We start from the raw sequence: 22,996 nt of genomic DNA on the forward strand, positions 1-22,996 counted from the left end.
GTTGTTGTTGGCACAAAATATCTAGCTCTGGAGAAAATCCAAGAGCTTTCCATCTCTCTCTCTCTCTCTCTCTCTCTCTCTCTCTCTCTCTCTCTCTCTCTCTCTCTCTCTCTCTCTCTCTCTCTCTCTCTCTCTCTCTCTCTCTCTCTCTCTCTAGGTTGTTGCAATCAGATGACTGTCACATTATTACAGCTCTTTGCTGCCCCCATTTGGACATCATGTGACCATTTCATTTAATATTCCAAACTGGTAGGCATTTTATACCCAATTCATAGTCAAGCACTGTTTTATATTTTTGGTAGGTGAGGCATAAGTTGCTTTAGGCTCTGGTTTTTAATTATGAAGCACAATACAGGTGTATAATTCATAAAACTGCACTGTAGCACTCTAGTTCCCTGGAATATTTAAACAGATAAAAAAAAAACTGTATTTACCTGTATTCACCGGTAGATGGTAGTAACTCCACATTTTTATCTTCAGTAGCTATACAAAAGAATGGGTGTTAAAGAGCACCTATCATGGCATTTAAAATGTTCCAAATATTGTTTTAGAAGTCCCCAACAACAGTTTTGCATGCATGCAATGACAAAAAAGACTTTAGTTTTCTTATAATATGCATTTATTTTTACCTGTTTTGACAGCGATTCTCAAATGATTCCTTTAGTGATTCACTTTTCAAAACCCCGCCTTTACGTGACGCTAATCTGCGGTGATTGGTCCGATGACCCAGTCAGTTGTGATATAGTCTGTGCAGATATTTTCGGATATTTGTTAACTTCTTAACCCGCACCGGTTCGTGGACGGGGGGGTTGACGGAAGTGGGGGGGTGTGTACTTTTATTTACTTTTGTTTTATACAAAATATTCAATCAACTATCACAAACTATGCATCATTTGAAAGCTAAAACACTCAAGATTCATGTTCTGAACTTGTTTTTGCAATAAATACACCAGAGAGGAAAGGGTTAAATGAAACCCTAAAGGACCAGCCATGTAAACATTAGAAAAATATCAGCGTTACTCATCTTTCATCTCCTGTCGTTCAGATCAGATCGGACGAATCCAATAAACACCCGCATACATCTCTGTGTAAGAGTCCACTCTTCAAAATGCATCCCACTTTTTAATCCAAAACAACGAAAAAATAGGGAAAAAACTAAAAATCCTCCGTTGTTTGCAAGAGAGTTTTGAGTTAGCGTGATCAATCATGTCCATTTTCAATGAAATATCGATTCTATTCCGTGTCTGGCAAACTCCCCCTGCTAGAATGGCTTCTCCCACGTATTTTAAACCCTCCCCCGTCTCTCTCCTTCAATCAGAGACTCTTCTGGGATGCATCATATAGAGGAAGTGCCTTACAGGCTTGGTGAGCTGTCAATCATTGCGCCCATGGTTTTCGTTGGATAAAGGCACTCGGTGCCCAGCCAATGCCTTTCCAACAAAGGTTTGATTGATGGACTTAGTAACCAATCAAAAGGCATTATCTTGCGCAGTTTGCGTAAGTAGGCTTTGGTGAATACAGTTTGCGCGCTGGCTGCACGTTCTCCATGGCGCAACTCCAGTGGAGCGCGCTGTGTCTCACTGACGCTTCCCATCAGCTAAATGAGTTTTTTACACTTTGTAATCTCTGTAAATAGTTGCTTTAGTTTTTCAGTAACTGTTTATCCATTATAATTAGTAGTATATTGCAGTTTATTGCAGATTTATTTGAATGAAAAACTACTCTTTACAATAGCAAATGTTCTGAAATAAATGGCCTTTTTGAAATGACGCCTAGACTTTTCTTGACATAAAAGCTCACAGAAGCTACATTACTGAGAGAATCATCCTCATATTTGAATCATGACATGATTAGACATTCAGTTTTATATTTAAGTTATTTTCAGGCTCTTAACATTAAATTATAATATTTTTTTCCCTAAGTGAATACAAAAAACAAAAAACGTGAGTCACTTACATGTATATTTACATGTATATTACTCTGTTCCCATATTACTTTGAGTTATTATGACTCTTGGGTAGCAATATTTCAAGTGTCTAGTTTAAAATAAGACCAGGTTTATGAATATAGACCATAGGGTTTAAGAGCTGCAGACATTTTCATTTGGGTATATCGTTTTCAAAAAATTCCACAAAAATGGGGCGCTTGTTAAGAGGTTAATATGTGTCAGGATTATGAACATTAAATTAAATTAGCGTAATATGCTAAATATATAGGTAGTGACAAAAGTAGCAAGTGTTTCAACCTTCAGTGTGTTACATTCTTTCAATCGCTTTGGTCCCGAGTTACTTTAGCCCCGGTTTTCGCCTAGCCTATACCTGTTGATCAAATATTGTCTTAAACTTACACCAAAAAAAAAAAACATTATATATATATATATATATATATACATATATATATATATATATATATATATATATATATATATATATATATATATATATATATATATATATATATATATATATATATATATATATATATATATATATATATATATATATATATATATATATACAAATATATAGCACAGTAATGTTGTCACATGTAATCTGCTACTTTTCTCTGCACTTGTCAGGATGGACCAATCACAGTCGTTTGGTTATTCAATAAGGTTATAGGGGTCACAAATAATGTATGTCACAAATAATGTACAAAATGTATTCAGAGATGAAATATCAATGCAGAGGATTCTGCTTTTTGAGCCCCCGTGCGCCCTCTAGGGGAATATAACCGCGTGTCTCACAGTAAATCGTAACATTTGGAAGTACACGCGTGCGAGCACTCCGCACTGCAGTATTTACAGCAGCCTTTACATGCTGGGACAAGCCTAACATGGTATAAGTTAATTGAACAGAACCTCATTGCAAGGAGTTATAACAGGATTTGGAGAGTGCAATTTTAAGGTAAAGTACAATCATTTTTCACTCTCTTTATAAGTGGTTGGCAACAACAAACTGTGTGTTATATTTAACCACTAACCATATAAACATAATGGGTGGAAGGATTTCTTCCACTGATTTCTATTTCGAGGTGAAAAAACATATTAAGTTTCTGCTTCTAAATAATGTTATTTTTGGGATAGATTTGATGAATAATAATTACATACATACATAAATAATAATAATGTGGCTAATATGATTGAGCAAAGCAATAAACTTTGGATTTAGACTTTGTTGTAAAAAAAGGAATAATGAATCTGACCTAATGTGATGTGACGTAGCAGTGATCTTTATTTTTTTGAGTGTCTCTGACAGTTCTTTCCTGGATGGAGCAAATTTGTGCCACGGGAGTCGCTGCCCGTTTGAGGGGTGAATGGGATCGAAATGAGGGATTCGGTCAGAACCATATGGCCCTGAAGTTTTTGGGGCAAGATTTTGAATACTTACATGACCGCTGCCTTCAGAGTGGATGTCTGTTTGAGGATGAAACATTCCCAGCCCAGCAGTCTTCTTTAGGATTCAAAGAGCTGGGCCCTGGCTCTGCCAAAACCAAAGGTGTTCGCTGGATGAGGCCGACGGTGAGAACTTTAGAATAAACTGGGAGTCTGTAGTGTGGGCCAATATTTTCAACTTTAGCAAGATCAAAAACCTAATACGTATAAACATTAGCATACATATATTATGCAATGTCTTTGCTCACATACTGGGTTTTAATATTCTAAAGAACTTTTTTATTTGTAAAATACTATAATACAGTACAAAGATAAATGGTTGATCAGCATCAGCAGAGATGTTCAGTCATTTCTATGCCCTGTCTGACCCATAGGTCTTCTCTATGTACCCCAGGAGTTCTGCACTGATCCACACTTTATCGTAGATGGGGCCACACGCACAGACATCTGCCAAGGAGCTCTAGGTAAAACAAGCATCTACTAAAACAGAACAAAATCAATGTAGAACTCAAAAACATGGCATGGATGCTTTCCTGCCAATTAACTCAAAGTGATCACGTTGCTGCAGCAGTAATGAAGCATATTTCCCATCTGTTTCACTACATTAAAAAAAAAAAAAATTTCAATATATTGATTGTAGGAGATTGTTGGCTGCTGGCAGCCATTGCGTGCCTTACCCTCAATGAACCCTTGCTGCATCGGGTGGTGCCTCATGGCCAGAGCTTCCATCACCAATATGCTGGAATCTTTCACTTCCAGGTAGTATAATATTGATAACTCTTATATTTTTAATTTTGTAATTCTAATTCTAATTTTTTAAATGTTTAATTTTATATATAATATATAATTACAATTATATTTGAGCACATTTTTAATTATTAAAATTGATTTTAATTTACAATTACCTATAAAGGAGAGACATTGTTTAGATAAAGCTAATCTATGCACTCAGTCACACAAGAAAATGAATATTTTATCATTATTTAAGTAAATACATTTAGAACCCTTTAGTTAATCTTCTGACACATTTCCCAAGCCCTGGTTTTGTGAAAAATCCCAAACATGTCCTTCCTTTCAATGCAATGTGTAAACGGATCCGTTCCCCTTCCATTTGATTCTCCATAGCTCAGCAGTCCCTAAACGTCAGCCCACCCTGTCTGCTGCAGTGACTATATATACAAGCCTCACCCAGAAAATGAAATGGCCACATCTCTCGCTCCCCTCTGCCAAATTCCCCTTCTGTTTTCCAGCCAGGAGTCATTCACTCAGTGAATGCTTGTAATGTTTAGAGCATTAGTGCTGCAGAGAGACTTGGAGTACAGCCAGCAGCACCTAGTGTACTTATGCTTACATAGGGAGATGCACAAATTGTAGATGTTATTGCATATTCCAGTCATCAAATATATCTTTTTATTAAAGAAATATTAAAATAATGTTTAATAATATAAGGTTTTTGAAATCTCTTCTGCTCACCAAGGCTGCATTTATTTGATAAAAATACAGTAAAACGATAATTTTGTGAAAAATTATTAAAATTTATAAAACTGTTTTCTATTTTAATACACTTTCTAATTAATATATTTTTTATATATATTTATTATATAATTTATTCCTGTGATGGTGAAACATTCATTGTTATTATCAATTTTGAAAACAAATAAACCTGGATTCTTTGGGGGGGATTAAAAACAAGTATTACTTTTATTCAGCAATGATGCGTTAAATTGATCAAAAGTGACACTAAAGACATTTATAATGTTACAACAGCTTACTAGCACATCATGTAATGCCAAAAATATAATACACCCATCCTCTAATTGTTTGCACTGGTTAATCGCTGGTTAATGCTGCATTCATGTCATCTTGGTATTATAATAATTTCGAGTTCCTGACTAGTAAAAACCATTCATGTCTTTGTCAAACTCGTAATTATAATTTGAAAATATGCAGAATCACCAATTGTCAGACATGGATTCATTTAGGCATTGTGAACATTTCCATAGAAACAAATCTAGAGTAAGAGGATGTCAAAGCGTTGATTACTTTTTGTCTTTCTTTTAACTACTGTACAATAATTGTGACATGATGCGAGTGCAGCATTAAAGCCAATGTGTTTCCCACTGGGTTTTCTAGTTTTGGCAGTTTGGGGACTGGGTGGATGTGGTGATTGATGACCGGCTGCCTGTCAGAGATGGGAAGCTACTTTTTGTTCACTCAGCTGAGGGAGCAGAGTTCTGGAGTGCCCTGGTGGAGAAGGCATATGCAAAGTAAGAAGGCTTCAGTCATATGCTTTCAAAGATAGACTTCAGACCAGGATCTTGTTTGGTTGTGTAATGAGTTTGTTGTTATTAATGTGACAGGTTGAACGGCTGCTACGAGGCTCTTTCGGGAGGCAGCACGTCTGAGGGCTTTGAGGACTTCACCGGTGGAGTGACAGAGATGTATGAGCTGAAAAAAGCTCCACCCAACCTTTTCAGCATCATCAGAAGAGCTGTGGAGAGAGGCTCCCTGATGGGCTGCTCGATAGATGTTAGTGCTCAGGAACAACACTAACCAATCAGTCTGTAATATCTGGAGAAGTCTGAATCTTAAACATCTAGGTGAATTCAGGTTCATCTCAGTGGTGTCCCAATCAACCTGAATTCATAAAAGAATGCAGTCAGGGAAAATATTAGTCCATTTCAAGCTTTTTAGAGCTTCAATAAATATAATTCATATAATATAATATAATATTTTTGAATGACTGTCAATTGAGAGCTTTTTGGGTTCAGATGGTGTAATTTCAGGATCAACCAGCAGGGGCCATGCTTATCAAACTTTACATTCTCATTGTTATTAATATATTCAAAAGTACTCAAATTTATTTTATTTTGACTTTCAGATTACAAGTTTCTTTGACATGGAGGCTATCACCTTTAAAAAGCTAGTGAAAGGTCACGCCTACTCCGTTACTGGAGTGGAGGAGGTGAGTGTTGGATTTTGATTGACAAGAAACCAATCACAGACAACTCATCATTGGCAGATGTAAATCTGTTGGCCAGGTGGAATACAGAAGAAACCTCACAAAGCTGTTGCGCATCAGAAACCCTTGGGGAGAAGTGGAGTGGATGGGGCCCTGGAGTGATGAGTGAGAATGATGTGAAGAGGGAAAATGATTCCTGAAATAATGAATAACGTCAGATAGCTCTGTTGAATACTATCACCTTCTGTCAATTCAGGTCAAAGGAATGGCGTGAAATCGACCCATCTGTAAGGTCCCGTCTGCACAACTGCAGAGAGGATGGGGAATTCTGGTACGTGTTTCTGGCAGTGTAATCTGTTCCTCACTTGCATATTAGTTTTTAAATAGTTACATAGGTGGCATATTAAATAGGAATAAATAATTGTTTAATATGTATGGCACCATTATTGCATTTTTCCTTTGTTAAATACAACTTAAAAGGGTTGGTTCACCCAAAAATGAAAATTCTGTCATTAATTACTCACCCTCATGTCGTTCCAAACCCATAAGAATTTTGTTTATCTTCAGAACACAAATGAAGATCTTTTTGATAAAATCTGAGTGATTTCTGTGATAGCTACGCAACTACCACTTTAACTCTTCAAAAAGTTAATAAATTGATCCATATGAATCGAGCGGTTTAGTCCACATTTTCTGAAGAGACACGATCGATTTATGTAATGAACAGTTTGAAGTTAGGCTTTTATTCACATTTAAACATCAGGATTAGTAATTAATGAGTAATTTTTGGGTAAACAATCCCTTTAGGCTCAACAAGGACATATGTGGCATCTCATCCAAAATATGACACACTTAAAGGGATTCACTAGACTGGGTAAACCCAGCCTGATCTGCCGGTGATTTGATTTCGCCCTGCAGCTCAGGCTGGAAACCTGTACATTAATTTATCCTGCGTCTGTTACACATTTGCGGGAACCAATCAGAGACTGGCTTATCCACCTGGCGCACAGTTGGTGGGTTTAACACAATTATGGATAGAGAAGGGATGGATCGATGCCCGTTGATCATGCAGTCTGATTGGTTGAAGGATTATTTAATTGCGTACAGAGTCATTTGAATTATGCTCGTTGATCACGCCTCATGTGGTCTGATTGGTTGAAGGACTATCCAAATTCGTACAGCGTCATTTGAATTATGCTCATTGATCACGCCTCATGTGGTCTGATTTGTTGAAGGACTATCCAATTGCGTACAGAGTCATTTGAATTATGCTCGTTGATCACGCCTCTTGTGGTCTGATTGGTTGAAGGACTATCCAAATTCGTACAGCGTCATTTGAATTATGCTCATTGATCACGCCTCATGTGGTCTGATTTGTTGAAGGACTATCCAATTGCGTACAGAGTCATTTGAATTATGCTCGTTGATCACACCTCATGTGGTCTGAATGGTTGAAGGACTATCCAATTTTATACAGAGTCATTTGAATTATGCTCGTTGATCACGCCTCATGTGGTCTGATTGGTTGGAGGACTATCCGATTGTGTACAGAGTCATTTGAATTATGCTCGTTGATCACGCCTCATGTGGTCTGATTGGTTGAAGGACTATCCAATTGCGTACAGAGTCATTCGGATTATGCTCGTTGATCACGCCTCATGTGGTCTTAATGGTTGAAGGACTATCCAATTGCATACAGAGTCATTTGAATTATGCTCGTTGATCACGCCTCATGTGGTCTGATTGGTTGAAGGACTATCCGATTGTGTACAGAGTCATTTGAATTATGCTCGTTGATCCCGCCTCATGTGGTCTGATTGGTTGAAGGACTATCCAATTGCGTACAGAGTCAATTGCGTACAGAGTCATTCGGATTATGCTCGTTGATCACGCCTCATGTGGTCTGATTGGTTGGATGACTATCCGATTGCGTACAGAGTCATTTGAATTATGCTCGTTGATCACACCTCTTGTGGTCTGATTGGTTGAAGGACTATCCGATTGCGTACAGAGTCATTTGAATTATGCTTGTTGATCACGCCTCTTGTGGTCTGATTGGTTGAAGGACTATCCGATTGCGTACAGAGTCATTTGAATTATGCTCGTTGATCACACCTCATGTGGTCTGAATGGTTGAAGGACTATCCAATTGAATACAGCGTCATTTGAATTATGCTCGTTGATCACGCCTCATGTGGTCTGATTGGTTGGAGGACTATCCGATTGCGTACAGTGTCATTTGAATTATGCTCGTTGATCACGCCTCATGTGGTCTGATTGGTTGAAGGACTATCCAATTGCGTACAGAGTCATTCGGATTATGCTTGTTGATCACGCCTCTTGTGGTCTGATTGGTTGAAGGACTATCCAATTGCGTACAGAGTCATTTGAATTATGCTCGTTGATCACACCTCATGTGGTCTGAATGGTTGAAGGACTATCCAATTGAATACAGCGTCATTTGAATTATGCTTGTTGATCACGCCTCATGTGGTCTGATTGGTTGGAGGACTATCCGATTGCGTACAGTGTCATTTGAATTATGCTCGTTGATCACGCCTCATGTGGTCTGATTGGTTGAAGGACTATCCAATTGCGTACAGAGTCATTCGGATTATGCTTGTTGATCACACCTCATGTGGTCTGATTGGTTGAAGGACTATCCAATTGCGTACAGAGTCATTCGGATTATGCTTGTTGATCACACCTCATGTGGTCTTAATGGTTGAAGGACTATCCAATTGCATACAGAGTCATTTGAATTATGCTCGTTGATCACGCCTCATGTGGTCTGATTGGTTGAAGGACTATCCGATTGTGTACAGAGTCATTTGAATTATGCTCGTTGATCCCGCCTCATGTGGTCTGATTGGTTGAAGGACTATCCAATTGCGTACAGAGTCAATTGCGTACAGAGTCATTCGGATTATGCTCGTTGATCACGCCTCATGTGGTCTGATTGGTTGGATGACTATCCGATTGCGTACAGAGTCATTTGAATTATGCTCGTTGATCACACCTCTTGTGGTCTGATTGGTTGAAGGACTATCCGATTGCGTACAGAGTCATTTGAATTATGCTTGTTGATCACGCCTCTTGTGGTCTGATTGGTTGAAGGACTATCCGATTGCGTACAGAGTCATTTGAATTATGCTCGTTGATCACACCTCATGTGGTCTGAATGGTTGAAGGACTATCCAATTGAATACAGCGTCATTTGAATTATGCTCGTTGATCACGCCTCATGTGGTCTGATTGGTTGGAGGACTATCCGATTGCGTACAGTGTCATTTGAATTATGCTCGTTGATCACGCCTCATGTGGTCTGATTGGTTGAAGGACTATCCAATTGCGTACAGAGTCATTCGGATTATGCTTGTTGATCACGCCTCTTGTGGTCTGATTGGTTGAAGGACTATCCGATTGCGTACAGAGTCATTTGAATTATGCTCGTTGATCACACCTCATGTGGTCTGAATGGTTGAAGGACTATCCAATTGAATACAGCGTCATTTGAATTATGCTTGTTGATCACGCCTCATGTGGTCTGATTGGTTGGAGGACTATCCGATTGCGTACAGTGTCATTTGAATTATGCTCGTTGATCACGCCTCATGTGGTCTGATTGGTTGAAGGACTATCCAATTGCGTACAGAGTCATTCGGATTATGCTTGTTGATCACACCTCTTGTGGTCTGATTGGTTGAAGGACTATCCAATTGCGTACAGAGTCATTCGGATTATGCTTGTTGATCACACCTCATGTGGTCTTAATGGTTGAAGGACTATCCAATTGCATACAGAGTCATTTGAATTATGCTCGTTGATCACGCCTCATGTGGTCTGATTGGTTGAAGGACTATCCGATTGTGTACAGAGTCATTTGAATTATGCTCGTTGATCCCGCCTCATGTGGTCTGATTGGTTGAAGGACTATCCAATTGCGTACAGAGTCATTCGGATTATGCTCGTTGATCACGCCTCATGTGGTCTGATTGGTTGGAGGACTATCCGATTGCGTACAGAGTCATTTGAATTATGCTCGTTGATCACACCTCTTGTGGTCTGATTGGTTGAAGGACTATCCGATTGCGTACAGAGTAATTTGAATTATGCTCGTTGATCACACCTCGTGTGGTCTGATTGGTTGAAGGACTATCCAATTGCGTACAGAGTCATTTTTGATCACGCCTCTTGTGCTGGAGAAAATACATAGTAGACTCCCCAGACCAATGTTCAATCTTAAAAGATTGAGCTTGGTCTGGTGATAGCCAGACAAGGGATTTACCCCAAAAAATAAAATTATATTATGATTTATAATAGAAGATATTTTGAAGACCGTTTCAGTTGTTTTTGTCCACATATAATGAAAATCAATACAACAACATTGACCTTCACTGTATGGACAAAAAAAGCACTGACATTTTTTTTCAAATATCTTCTGAACTATCCTTTTAAGCTTTAAATAAGAATATTGTCGTTGCCCCCCCCCCCCCCCCCCCACACACACACAGGATGTCTTTCAGTGACTTCATGCGAGAGTTCAGCAGACTAGAGATCTGTAACTTGACAGCGGATGCGCTACTGAGCAGCGAGGTGAAGAAGTGGAACACGTCCCTGTATCCCGGGGAATGGAGAAGAGGAAGCACTGCTGGCGGCTGCAGGAATTTTCCAGGCATGTTCTCTACGAAAGTCTCTAGGATGCTTGTGTGCTGACATGAGAGACAGTGCTCTCACATTAAAGTCTATTTCTCTATACACAGCAACATTTTGGATCAATCCCCAGTTTAAAATAGTCTTAAAGGAACCAGATATTGAGAATCAAGATAACTGCACTTTTCTTGTGGCCCTGATGCAGAAGAATCGCAGAAAGTTACGCCGGGAGGGCAAAGACATGGAGACGATTGGATTTGCCATTTATGAGGTAGAAAACCCATTTGATATGGGCATATTTTTGAGTAATAGCTGTTAATCAGAATAGTCAATCAGTTTTAAGATGCTTTTTTATGTATCTAAAATAATTATTTTGTTAAATAATTTCCGTATTATAGAGGAGAATGGGGCAAGTTGTCACACAGGCTTTACCTCACTAACTATAAGGCTTTAAGCAAGGTATGACTTTTCAAAAATAAACCCACCCTGAGAAATATTCACTGGCATAAAAAGTGACAACTAGCCCCAATGTTCCCTACATTACTTACTGGATGTAACAAATATGTTAGGAAATGTGGATTGCTAAAAAAAAAAAAAAAGTGATTCTGATTATAAAGTAAAAACTGAAAGATGCATATTTATTATTAATTATTATTTTTTCAAAACTTTATTTCTGAATCTTACAGGTCCCTAAAGAGGTATGAGATGTGTGCCAGATTACTGAAACTCATCAGCATTGTTTAACATAGGTAAACTATTTGTTATCAGTGCCTAAACTGCAGATTGATTCTTAGTTAAGATAGCGTAACGCTGAGAGATCCTGCACATGGTCAGAAAGCTGAGATCACACAGTGATATGTGTGTAGTGATACGAATCTCCTCCCCTTGTCAGTATCTGGGCCGGGTGGGTGTGCATCTGAAGCGCGATTTTTTCCTCGCCCACACGTCCAAGGCTCGTTCCGAGCTCTACATCAACCTTCGAGAGGTGAGCTCGCGTTTCTGCCTTCCAGCAGGGGAATATATCATTGTCCCCTCCACCTTTGAGCCCCAGAAAGAAGGAGACTTTGTGCTGAGGGTCTTTTCTGAGAAGGCTGCTGACTCCCAGTGAGTGACCATTTGAGAATAAATGTTTCATGTAACGTTTTTTCCCCAAATTGAGCAATAATATATAGAATGGTTATAAAATAACAGAATTTGTTCAATATAATATTTTTAATGGAGCAATAATAAATATTTGAAATGGTTAGAAATACAAGTAATTAAACATCAACAGTGCCTTCAGACATATGCAAGTCACCTATGCTGTTTGCACCAATGCACCCGCATAAAAATGTTTTTATTGTTTGATAATCTGTCATGAAATTTGGCACAAAGTGGCGAGCCATGACCCATCTTTGCTTGCAAAGACTGAGCCTTTAGTGAATGGTACTATTATACCCAATCACGATAGACGATACCCTCACCTAGTGCCAGTTTACCCGCTTATTGTGCAGTTTCAAAACAGTTTAACTTGGATATTCTAAAATCTTTTCCCTTTATTTTGCCTCTGTCCCAGTTTTTTTGGAATGTGCTGCAGCCATCAAAATAAAAAATAAAAGTTTATATTTATAATATACAACTAAGTTGGTCAGTGAAAACATTGGAAATAATTTATTTGTACTGTTGTCAGTTAACAAAAAAGGTTAGAAAGAATTAAGAAATCGCATATTGTATTACATTTTACAAAAAAATTCTGGAAATGTGGTTGCAAATAAATAAAAATGTGACAATTTTTTCTGTTTTTAATTAAGTATATATATATATTAGAAATATAAATACAATTGATTTAATGTAATTTTTTTTTTACAAAGCATTAATATATATTCAAGTAATGAAAGCTATTAAAATAGCACACATTAAAATGGAACTGAGAAAAAATAAAAATAACAATTCTTTCACTATAGGGAGCTAGATGATGAAATTTCAGCAGATTTACCGGAGGAGGTGAGTTTCCCTGTGAAACGTTTTTAACAATACTGCACATAGATGAATACTGTGAAGTTTTGCTGTTAATTAATGTGTTGCTTCTATGGCAGCCTGCGCTCCAGGAGAGTGACATTGATGAGGGCTTCAAGGCACTTTTCGCAAAGCTGGCAGGGCCGGTAAGACAGCAGGAAGTAGTGTTAATGGGTGGCTGTTATGCCCAATAGCTTCATTGACTTGCTCACTTTGGTCAACAGGAAATGGAGATCAATGTGTCCAAACTCCAGATGATTCTGAACCGGGTTGTTAGCAAACGTGAGTGTGCTTTTGGACGTGTAAAGCGTATTTCAGTTTTCACAATTAGTTCTGTGAATAAAGCTAAGGTCAAATTTAACCTTGTATATTTCCTGAAAGGAGGCAACTGGAGTTTAAAATGATCTTATGATTGTTCTTCTTACAGATAAAGATATAAAGACAGACGGATTTGGCAAAGAGGCCTGTCGAGCCATGATAAATCTTATGGATGTATCCTTTAAAGACTCCAAACATTTTCGAAGGCAAGACTGTGAATAGTATGCATTGTACAAACCTTGACCTGCCATAAAGACAACTGGTCTTGGAAAGCTGGGACTGACTGACTTCCATGTGCTCTGGGAGAAGATCAAACGATATCTTGTCAGTGGCTACATTTTATGCTTACTTTATGGTGTGTGTATGAAATATTAGACATGGATTACAATTCAAAGGTTTGGGGTTGTTGGTAAATGTTTAAAAAAAAAAAATTAATACTTTTATTAAGCAAGGACTTTCAGTATTTATAATAAATGTTTCTTGAGCAGCAAATCGGCATACATTTCGAAGGATCATGTGACTGATGCTGAAAATGCAGCTTTGATATCACAAATAAATTGCTTTTTAAAATACATTAAAATAGAAAACAATTATTTTAAATTGTAATAATATTTCACAACATAACTGTTTTTACTATATTTTGATCAAATAAATACAGTTTTGTTGAACATGAGACTTTTTTCAAAAACATTATAAAAATCTTACTTTTGAATGTTAGTATAGATGTTGACAGTATCTTTTTTATGTTTTATAAATGGCTAGGCTGTGTTTAGGAAGTTTGACTTGGACAAGTCTGGCACAATGAGCTCTTATGAAATGCGTCTGGCATTAGAATCAGCAGGTATCTGCCACATGCAACACTCTTTTTAAAACACATCGATAATTACTGTGGTAAATTATGTTTATGATGACCTTTTGCTTGTATAAGGCTTCAAGTTAACCAACAACCTGTTCCAGCTGATAATCCTGCGCTACGCAAAGCCAGACCTCAATGTGGACTTCGACAACTTTGTGGCCTGTCTGATCCGCCTGGAGACTATGTTCAGTAAGTGTGCCAAGTAGAAAACAGTGCAATTACTGTAACCTATCAAAATTCAGTATAGTGTTATAACAAATATTTTGTAAGAAAGGACTAGATGTGTTAAGTGTTCACATTTATTCCAACAGAAACTTTTAAAACAATGGACACAGATGAAAATGGTTTGGCGTCCTTCAGCTTCACCCAGGTTGGTCAAAAAGAAAATGCATCCCCATCTCTCTGTGGTTCAGTAATATATATTTGCAACATTTCTCTCCCTCTTGTTTTCTTCCTGTCTTATAGTGGATCACCCTCACTATGTTTACTTAGATGGATGTTCCTTGTCCTCACTGCTTCCTCAGTCCCAAATCTTCTTTACCATGTGCCTCCTGTAATCTCAGTTGTATTTATGAAGTGGGTGCCTGACCAGCAGTATAGCACTCATACTATCAGCAATATGGCACGATGCACGATTTTCATTCAACGTGACAGGAAAGGAAAGCAAATACTGAGATGCAACAGCTAATAGAATATACTCCGAAAAAAAAGTTAACCTGATATAGTGTTTACACTACACACTGTAAGCCTATACAGGTTGATTGAACCTAAACAATTTATGGAAACTCGTTGCCCTAAAAAAGTTAATTTTGTCTTGTTGAAAAAACAAAACATTTCCAGTTTAATGTACTTAAGATTTCAACAGCATTTAATTAAAAACTTTTAGTTAATTGAACTAACAAACTAACTTAAATTTTCGGTCACCATGATGCAGATGAGTGTTCGTTTTAGTTGGGCTCTTGCCGCAATGCATGCTGGGACCCATGGGGGAGTTTTGATTGGTGGTACCCAGCATGCACTGCAGCATGAAGCTTTTCATTGTCACCATTGTTGAGATTCATACGCAGATTCTTGATGTCTGCATGTGTATAAATAATGCCGTAGATTTAAACCTTTTGAGCACTACATGGTTTTAAAATCTTGAATATTATTCAATTACCATAACAGTGCTGGATCTCGTGTTATAGAATAACATTAATAACATCACGTAAACACAAAATTGATAACACATTACCTCTATAACCAGAACATTTTAGTGTGAATGAGATTAGTGATTCAGCCTCTACATGATGATGTCATCATCATCAATAAGGCAAAGTCACCTGATCACATTTTCTCTTTGGCTTGTCTTGGCATAACTAAAGTGTTTTTTTAAACACACAGTTAAAGCAGCCAAAGAAAAAAAAAAACTAATGTTAAAGAGCCAAGGGCCAACTAAAACAAACACTCATCACCATCATGGTAAGACAGAAATAATGTCAGTCTGGTTAGTGATGTGTGAAGCTGGTAATGCTGTGTGTGGAGTTGTTTAATCCTCCTCTGCTGAGATCATCAGAAATGTACTGTCTTCTTTTATCTTCAGTTGATTTATTTAGTTATTTCAAAATGAAAACCTTAAACAAAATAAATTGTTTAAATAAAGTCAACAGTATCGTAAAATAATTTTTTGAGTGTAAACACAGCCTAAACTTACATTTTGTTTTACTGGCTAACTGTTATACATCTAATTTATTAGGGATTAATAATGTATTAGCTGTTTGAGACCAAAATGTAAAGTTACAAGGCCTATACTGCAGCAAACGTTGATAAAACTGCGTGCAGCTGCATCCATGCCTGACTTCAGTTCAAAGAGCCAATCAGCATCTTCCTTGTATTGCGTTGTATTGACAACCGACTAAAATAGGCTTCTTTAAGTACATTTAATTTAAACAATTAAATAGAATGAAAAAAATCATGCAAATCGTACAACAAACGAAAAACATTTAGTCATTGAACAAATCTGTTGGAGTTTATGTTTATTGTACCTAAATAATTTGAATTAAAACAATTTCAGGGATAACAGTGCAGTTCAAAAGTTTGAGGTCAGAAAGTTTTTAAAAAATATATATTTTTCAGCGAGGATGCATTAACTGTATCAAAAGTGACAGTAAAGAAAAGTATAATGTAACAAAAATATTTATTTTTAAAATAAATGCAGTTCTTTTGAACTTTCTATTCATTCAAATCCTGAAAAAAAAAATTTCCACAAAAATATTAGGCAGCACAAATGTTTTTAACATTTAATTATAATAAGACATTTTGAGCAGCAAATCAGCATATTAGAATGATTTCTGAAGGGTCATGTGACACTGAAGACTGGAGTAATGATGCTGAAAATTAATCTTTGCCATCACAAGAATGAATAACATTTCGAAATATATTACAATAAAAAGAGTTAATTTAAATTGTAATAATATTTCACAATATTACTGTTTTGTTTTTTTTCATTGTATTTTTAATCAAATAATTGAACCCTAGAATAAGCCTTCTTCCAAAAACATCTTTCCGACCCCAAACTTTCGAACGGCAGTGTACAATAAAGTTTACAGGCATGCAAGAAATATTTAGGCAAAACTTAAAAGTATCTGAGCCAAAGAACATTTGAACTTATATCAATGAAGTTAACTAGTCTGAGTAGAAAGTTTAGAGTATGACTGTGAAATAGAGTGCAACAGTAAAAATTCCATTTGTTTTCTCCATAGCAAAATTTTATTTGATTAATATCTTATAAACCTTTAAACAGCCTTACTGTGAGTTTCGAGGTTGTTAATCAATACTATTCGCTTCTGCTGAAGCCATTGGCCTGCATTATTTTAACTTAAAATAATCTTGTTTAACAGCAGAATTTGTGGTGAAAAACTACATTACCCATGATGCTGTACTGAAGATTCTACCAATCAGAGTTAAAAACAAACAAATGAAAAAGATCTTGTTAGCTCTGCCCAATCCCATGAAGCACTGCAAATGTAAGAGTAGTCTCAATACACTCTCAAAATATTTAAATATATGTGCATATGTTGCAATACACTTAAAACATATTGCTTATACATCAACATTTTAAATGAGCAATTTCATATTTCTCCATTTTGATTATGCTGTTTGCAGTGCTTCATGGCATTGTATTCTTTCCATCGCCACAGCTATTAAGTGCACAGTCTTGTATCTTTGTCCAATTTTACTTTTTTGCTTCAAATCAAAGTTTGTAATGTTATGATGGTTGGCTTGGTTCATGGCTTATAACAAAAACTTTTTTGAAATCCCTATGGGAGAAATGAATGGAAAGCATACTTCTGAAATATTGGACGGCACTGTTGCACTGCATAGAGGGAAATAATGAATTGACCTTTCGCGAAACCCTGCTCAATTTGGTTACTGATGCTCACTCAGACAAGCTTATTTCTCTTAAAGATTTGAAAAAAGGCGAAAGAAATTGTCTTAATCATTTTTGGTACCGTACCGTGTCACTATTATATTACCTGCAAACTCAGTTCATTTTAAGCATTGTTTTACAGAAATCTTCAAAACACATTGTAATTACATAGACATACAGAAGAGATGAGCAAAAGCTTGTCTGATAATATGGTGAGCACCAACAGTTGCTAAGGTAGGACTGGTCAGTAATGTGCTTAGCGAAGGGTCAGTCATCAACAGCTCTGGCTGCCTTTTACATGAGATTCTCTTCTGTGACCGACTTTCACCCTTGTGCCTCTCTATGTGTGTGCTTTAAAAGTAGTAAATCTTTTTCTTACTGCATTGCCTTGAACAGTCTTGCAAGATTACCCTCATAAACCAGAACACTGATAATGTAATGAATCATTATATTAGTCAATAAAGCCTCACAACTGAGTTTGTGTGTGATCATTACTTCAGGAATAATAATACATATGAATTTACATACAAATATACATGACTATCACAAATGGACATCAGAACGTCTCTTACATTCAAACTATGGAGCACTTGGCCTCACAGCTGTCAATCAAAGGCTCCAGTCACTATCCATTAAAAGGTACAGAGGTATCGGACACGCCTCCCTCCATCCCGATCTAAGCTACAGGAAGCACCGGCTCTATGGCCAGCACAAGCTTCTCTTTACTCCTGTGACGGTTCAGGCAGCTCCCTGGAGAAGCCTTGCTGCTAACTGCTGCTAGGAGCACAGCGAGAGTTGAAGACGCCTGTGAAGCTCAGCTAGGCGGAACCACTCGCTCTCAGTTCAGTGCAAGTCCTTCACTCACAGGCATGTTGATGTGGGCGGTGAGGAGAGGAGCACTCTTTCCTTCTCTCAGCACAAACACCTGAAATCAGATTAGTAACAAACGTCAGCTTGATTTCATGCATACAGTAATCAACATTTATGTTATACATCATGAGACTGTACAGGGAGTCTCATGCTCCTACTCATCATGCTCCTATTTTTTGGAGATGGCACCAGTGGCAGAATGATGACAGAATATTTAGCTTAAGCAAGTAATTAAGCAAATTTAGACACAAATAAACACGAGGGAGAGTATGTGCCACAGCGTTTTAGATAAACACTGTTTTACCTACATTTTATATACACACTAGTTTAAGTAAAGTACGATTTTTTTAATGTTTTTGAAAAAAGTGTTAAATCAAAACCAAGACTGCATTTATTTGATCAAAAATACAGTAATATCGTATATATTTTATATATTATTATTACAATGTTCTGACTGGGTGAGAGTCTTACTTTGATGATGTCAGAGATGCCTTTGTCACTCAGGCACTCCACAAAAGTGTCAATGGGGTAATTTAGTCCTGGAACCAGTAGAGGAATCTACAGACACAAAAATTCACTGTTTTCAGCAAAACATTTCCTCAACATCAATAACTACACATATAGGGCCCTATCATATACCTAGCGCAATGTGACGCAAGTGTTTTTTGCTAGTTTCAGCCTGACGCATTTATCATTTCCATGTCTAGCGACCCATCCATTCGCCCATCCTGGTCTGAAAACGATGTGTGATCAGGTGCAATGTTGGCGCGCTGCTATTTTGAGGCAACTGAAAACAACTGCGCCATTGACAAAAAAAAAACCTGGTCTAAAGTCAATAGCGCAGTATTTTTTGTGTTATTTAAAGGGCGCATTAGTAATATGCGCCTATAGGTGGGTCCATAACACACGTACACTCTGCTTATTACACACACAGGGACGAGCAGCAGCACACAAACATTTTTAAATATTAAAAAAAAGTAAATTTCCTCTGGAGAAGCGTCTTTCCACTCACAAATTCCGCCATGGTGCAAGGAAAGGAAATGGGAGATGAGACTCCGATTGGTTTATTGCAAATTAAGCCCAAAACACACCCATGACTCACCCATGATGATTAAGAGACTAGGTACAACCCTTTTGGACTGCTTTTTCCGTCATTAAACTAGCTAAAGTGGATTTGGCCCTAAGTTCACCTGCGCCATGCGCTTCAGACCATGCACTCACACACATGCCTAAAAAGCCTACACTTATTGGGTAAGAATAGTGATCATGAAACTACTCAGCTGTGGTCACCTTGAAGAATGCTGTCCTCATGCTGTACAAGCTTTCATCATAAAGAAAACTGATGGCAAGGTTCATGACCGGACGAGACGCTGCAGTGTTCTGGATGTTCAGAGTGAGTTTGAAGGATGGGCCCAACCCTTGAACCTTGCAAAAACAGAAAGCAGAAGTAGAGATCAGTATCGGTCATCCGGTGCCATCTTGATCATGCACTCAGAATTGCACAACTCACCACAGCGTTCATCTTGAGTGGCTCGGTCAGGCTCGCTGACATGGGCGCGAGGCTGGACTCCAGGGCTTTGACATAAGCGCGTGCTGCAGTTAGACGCAGCCTGCTTAGGTCCATCTGAAAAGCTCGGTGCATGGCTGCATAGAAAAAGCAACAACCGGAGGAACTTTCAAATTAAATTTTTTGGTTGTTAAAATGACTAAATTATCTCAGTTGTTCTAGTACTGTGTGAATGCTGCTTGACAGATGCTCGAACGGCCCAAATGCAGTGTCAGCAAATAGAAACATTTTGCTGAAACACACAAAAAAATTAACTTCTGGTTTCAGCCAAAATGGTTTTGGAGAGCCATTGACCTAATATTTGTCGTTTAATTACCGCTTCTTCAATGTCTGTGTCAGCATCTATTTTGTTCACACAACGTGGATAAAAAACAAAAGATAAAACATGTCAGATGTGTTTGCGGACACTTTTCACCATTGCCAAAAATGATGCTACAGCATGTTAATACTGATAATAATATAACATTGATAAAACAGAATGTTTCTTGAGCAGCAAATCAGCATATCAGAATGATTTCTGAAGGATCATGTGACACTGAAGACTGGAGTATCAATGCTGAAAATTCAGCTTTGCCATCACAGGAATAAATTACATTTTAAAATATATTATAAAAAAAAAGTGATAATATTTCTCAATATATTGGGTATTTTACTGTATTTTTGAACAAACAAATGCAGCCTTGGTGAATATAAGAGACTACTTTCAAAAACATTTAAACATCTTAACCAGTATGACCAGTATATAACATGCAATATGTAAAATTTGTTTAAATTGGTTTAATTTATCACTTGAGAACACAACACCTGAACAGCAAACAGTTCATTGGCCCAGTGTACTTCCGTACTTCTGATTTCAGCTAAGGGAAACATTAACTCTTGCCTTGCCAGCATTTTTGATCGTTTTCACAAAATTTTCATGGCCACCAGATTGTGTTGTTGTTGTATGAATAGCTTTATGCAAAATATCAAAAGAAAGAACAAAAACCTCTGCTTTTAGATAAAAAAAAAAAAAACATTTTATGCAATCTTTTATCAACACTTGAATGTGGGTAAGTTTCATTAAAAAAAACACATTCTAAACAAAAAGCTGATAAAATTATTTTTGTCAAAGACTACGTTCAGGTCAGATTCAGAACGACAATCAAAACAGATGGAGTAGATTGAGTCCATCAACACCCCCAAAGCTTGATAATAGCTCGTCCTGGGTCGACATTTCATTCATTAACGTTAGGCAGCTTTGATTTATATACTGTTTGACGATCAATTTATTTTACATTTGCATAAGCAATGCTTTTAATCGCTTGTTTCTGCTTCTTTTTCACCTGTGTTTTGATCCAGAGATTTTCTACTCTTTCGGAAGATGCGTAATAGCGCCCCCTACCGTATAACAGTGAAAACATGGATTTTCAGAAATTTCTGTTAATGGCGGTGAAAGAGTTAATTTCCTTTTTGGTATTTCTGTCATTTCGGTTCATCACTAACCAACTGCATTTTCCCGCTCTCTCAAAGTCTGGTCCACATAGAGTTTGGTCTTTTTGGGCACGTTCAGGCGGATGCTCTGGGCTATTGGGGGTCCAGGGGCCGAGTCTCTGTCATCAAACACAGCCGTCCTCTTGAGGATCTTCACAATCAAACCTCCTCCTGGATCACAAACATTTAAAAACATTTAAAATGCTTTGTAGCCAATCTTATAGTTGATGTAAACTGCTTTATCTACCATGTAACATACGTACTACCTTTAGTGGTCATTATCAGAGTGCCGTCTTCCCGTCCATAGCGCCCGAAACAAATGCTTGTTACTACATCCTGTAAGATAGAAATTAAAGTCTCTGATAATGATTAAGAGAACAGGGACACTTCAACTTAACACTTCAATAGAATGCGATTGAGTTTTGAATTCATGACAGTTCTTACTGGTGTTTTGATGATGCAGATCAGATTTTTGTCTCTGTACATGTGTACTTCACAGTTGGCCAGACCCACCAGTACAGCCTGGAATCCTCGTGTAGGGAGGTCCATCAGTGCCATGGTGGTAACGGGGGCTGGCAAATAAGCCGTCCACAGCTTTTTCCCCTACAGGAGAGTTATCATTATTATTTCTGAAGGCATTATTGTAGTTGTGACAGATATGGATACATTTATCATACCTTTTGAGTGTAACCATGTAGCGTCTCATCAGTACATCCTACAACTACATTCTTTCCCATCCTCACCAATCCCACTGGGTGAGAGGACAGCTCAATGCAGTACTTGGGCTTTGGGGAATCCCTTTAAGGCAAAAAGAAAATGGTACTGAGCATTGCTCATCTGTTTATTGGCCTTTTTAACATGGTATCACAGGTTTATGGAAGCTTGCTTACGCCACAGAATAAAAAAAACAATAAAGGGAAGTTTGACTTTTTTCAGTTTGCATCTCACAATTCAGAGAAAAAAGTAAAAATTGTGAGACACAAATTCGCAGTTCTGACTTTTTTTCTCGCAATTGCGAGTTTACAGTATATCTTCTGTTAACTATTCTGTCCCCCCCCCCCCCCACAAAATGATGCATGTGCAAGCGGTTACGTCTAAAAAGTGTCTAAGGTGTCTAAAAACTTTTTCATTCCGTATGCGAATGTTGGAAACTAGAAACACAAGCTCATGCGAAGTTTCCATTTCAATGCGTTCCAAAGTTCAGGATTGGTGACCTGACCTGCAAATCATGATCTTGGGAAACACTGCTTCAAAAAGCCTCAAAGCCCTTATGCATCTTTTTTGCAAATCACTGCTTCAGACCATCTTAGACTGCAAAAATGTTCAATTTAATTTCTATTTACTCCATTACCTGCGTAGTACGTAGATGTTGCCGTTGCGACAGGCCACAGTGATACGGAATTCCACATCAAACTGACCCGTCACGTCCATTAAGGTGGCAGTACTAGGCAGTGACATCTGAAAACACAAAGGGAAACTCATAGTAAAGAGCACATTCTTTT

The 22,996-nt window shown here is 37.6% G+C and overlaps 2 protein-coding genes across 3 annotated transcripts in view; one reads left to right on the forward strand and one right to left on the reverse strand.

Annotated features, from left to right (window-relative positions):
- The first annotated feature begins 2,766 nt into the window (after nucleotides 1–2,766).
- LOC307136980 (calpain-1 catalytic subunit) lies at nucleotides 2,767–16,407 on the forward strand. The gene is made up of 22 exons (XM_079834396.1): nucleotides 2,767–2,906; nucleotides 3,258–3,520; nucleotides 3,789–3,858; nucleotides 4,035–4,153; nucleotides 5,528–5,661; nucleotides 5,755–5,923; nucleotides 6,276–6,359; nucleotides 6,436–6,521; nucleotides 6,613–6,687; nucleotides 10,871–11,031; nucleotides 11,120–11,280; nucleotides 11,696–11,707; nucleotides 11,902–12,113; nucleotides 12,953–12,992; nucleotides 13,085–13,150; nucleotides 13,229–13,286; nucleotides 13,432–13,496; nucleotides 13,578–13,646; nucleotides 14,085–14,163; nucleotides 14,251–14,367; nucleotides 14,490–14,548; nucleotides 14,644–16,407. Exons 2-22 carry the CDS (start codon nucleotides 3,269–3,271, stop codon nucleotides 14,668–14,670), a joined length of 2,115 nt encoding a protein of 704 aa, XP_079690522.1. The 5' UTR covers nucleotides 2,767–2,906; nucleotides 3,258–3,268; the 3' UTR covers nucleotides 14,671–16,407.
- Nucleotides 16,178–22,996, reverse strand: part of bbs1 (Bardet-Biedl syndrome 1) — a 36,804-nt gene continuing 29,985 nt past the window's right edge. The window contains exons 9-17 of one of the 2 annotated variants that reach the window (XM_079834394.1): nucleotides 22,846–22,952; nucleotides 22,172–22,292; nucleotides 21,939–22,097; nucleotides 21,761–21,830; nucleotides 21,507–21,665; nucleotides 19,968–20,101; nucleotides 19,748–19,882; nucleotides 18,929–19,015; nucleotides 16,178–18,512 (exon numbers count right to left, since the gene is read on the reverse strand). In XM_079834394.1, the coding sequence (XP_079690520.1) occupies nucleotides 18,426–18,512; nucleotides 18,929–19,015; nucleotides 19,748–19,882; nucleotides 19,968–20,101; nucleotides 21,507–21,665; nucleotides 21,761–21,830; nucleotides 21,939–22,097; nucleotides 22,172–22,292; nucleotides 22,846–22,952 (1,059 nt within the window). In that variant the 3' untranslated portion in view covers nucleotides 16,178–18,425. The remainder of the gene's footprint in view (nucleotides 18,513–18,928; nucleotides 19,016–19,747; nucleotides 19,883–19,967; nucleotides 20,102–21,506; nucleotides 21,666–21,760; nucleotides 21,831–21,938; nucleotides 22,098–22,171; nucleotides 22,293–22,845; nucleotides 22,953–22,996) is intronic. The other variant, XM_079834395.1, reaches the window with a different exon arrangement.

Source organism: Gobio gobio, assembly GCF_949357685.1.
Source record: "Gobio gobio genome assembly, chromosome: 14".
NCBI classification, from domain to species: Eukaryota; Metazoa; Chordata; class Actinopteri; order Cypriniformes; family Gobionidae; genus Gobio; species Gobio gobio.

What these genes read in the sequence shown, in the direction of transcription:
- LOC307136980 (XM_079834396.1), top strand. Translation starts at nt 3,269, where the DNA reads ATGGAGCAAATTTGTGCCACGGGAGTCGCTGCCCGTTTGAGGGGTGAA. An exon ending in TGATGGGCTGCTCGATAGAT is followed by an intron (nt 5,924 to 6,275) that starts GTTAGTGCTCAG and finishes TTTGACTTTCAG; the next exon opens with ATTACAAGTTTCTTTGACAT. An exon ending in CCGCCTGGAGACTATGTTCA is followed by an intron (nt 14,368 to 14,489) that starts GTAAGTGTGCCA and finishes TTATTCCAACAG; the next exon opens with AAACTTTTAAAACAATGGAC.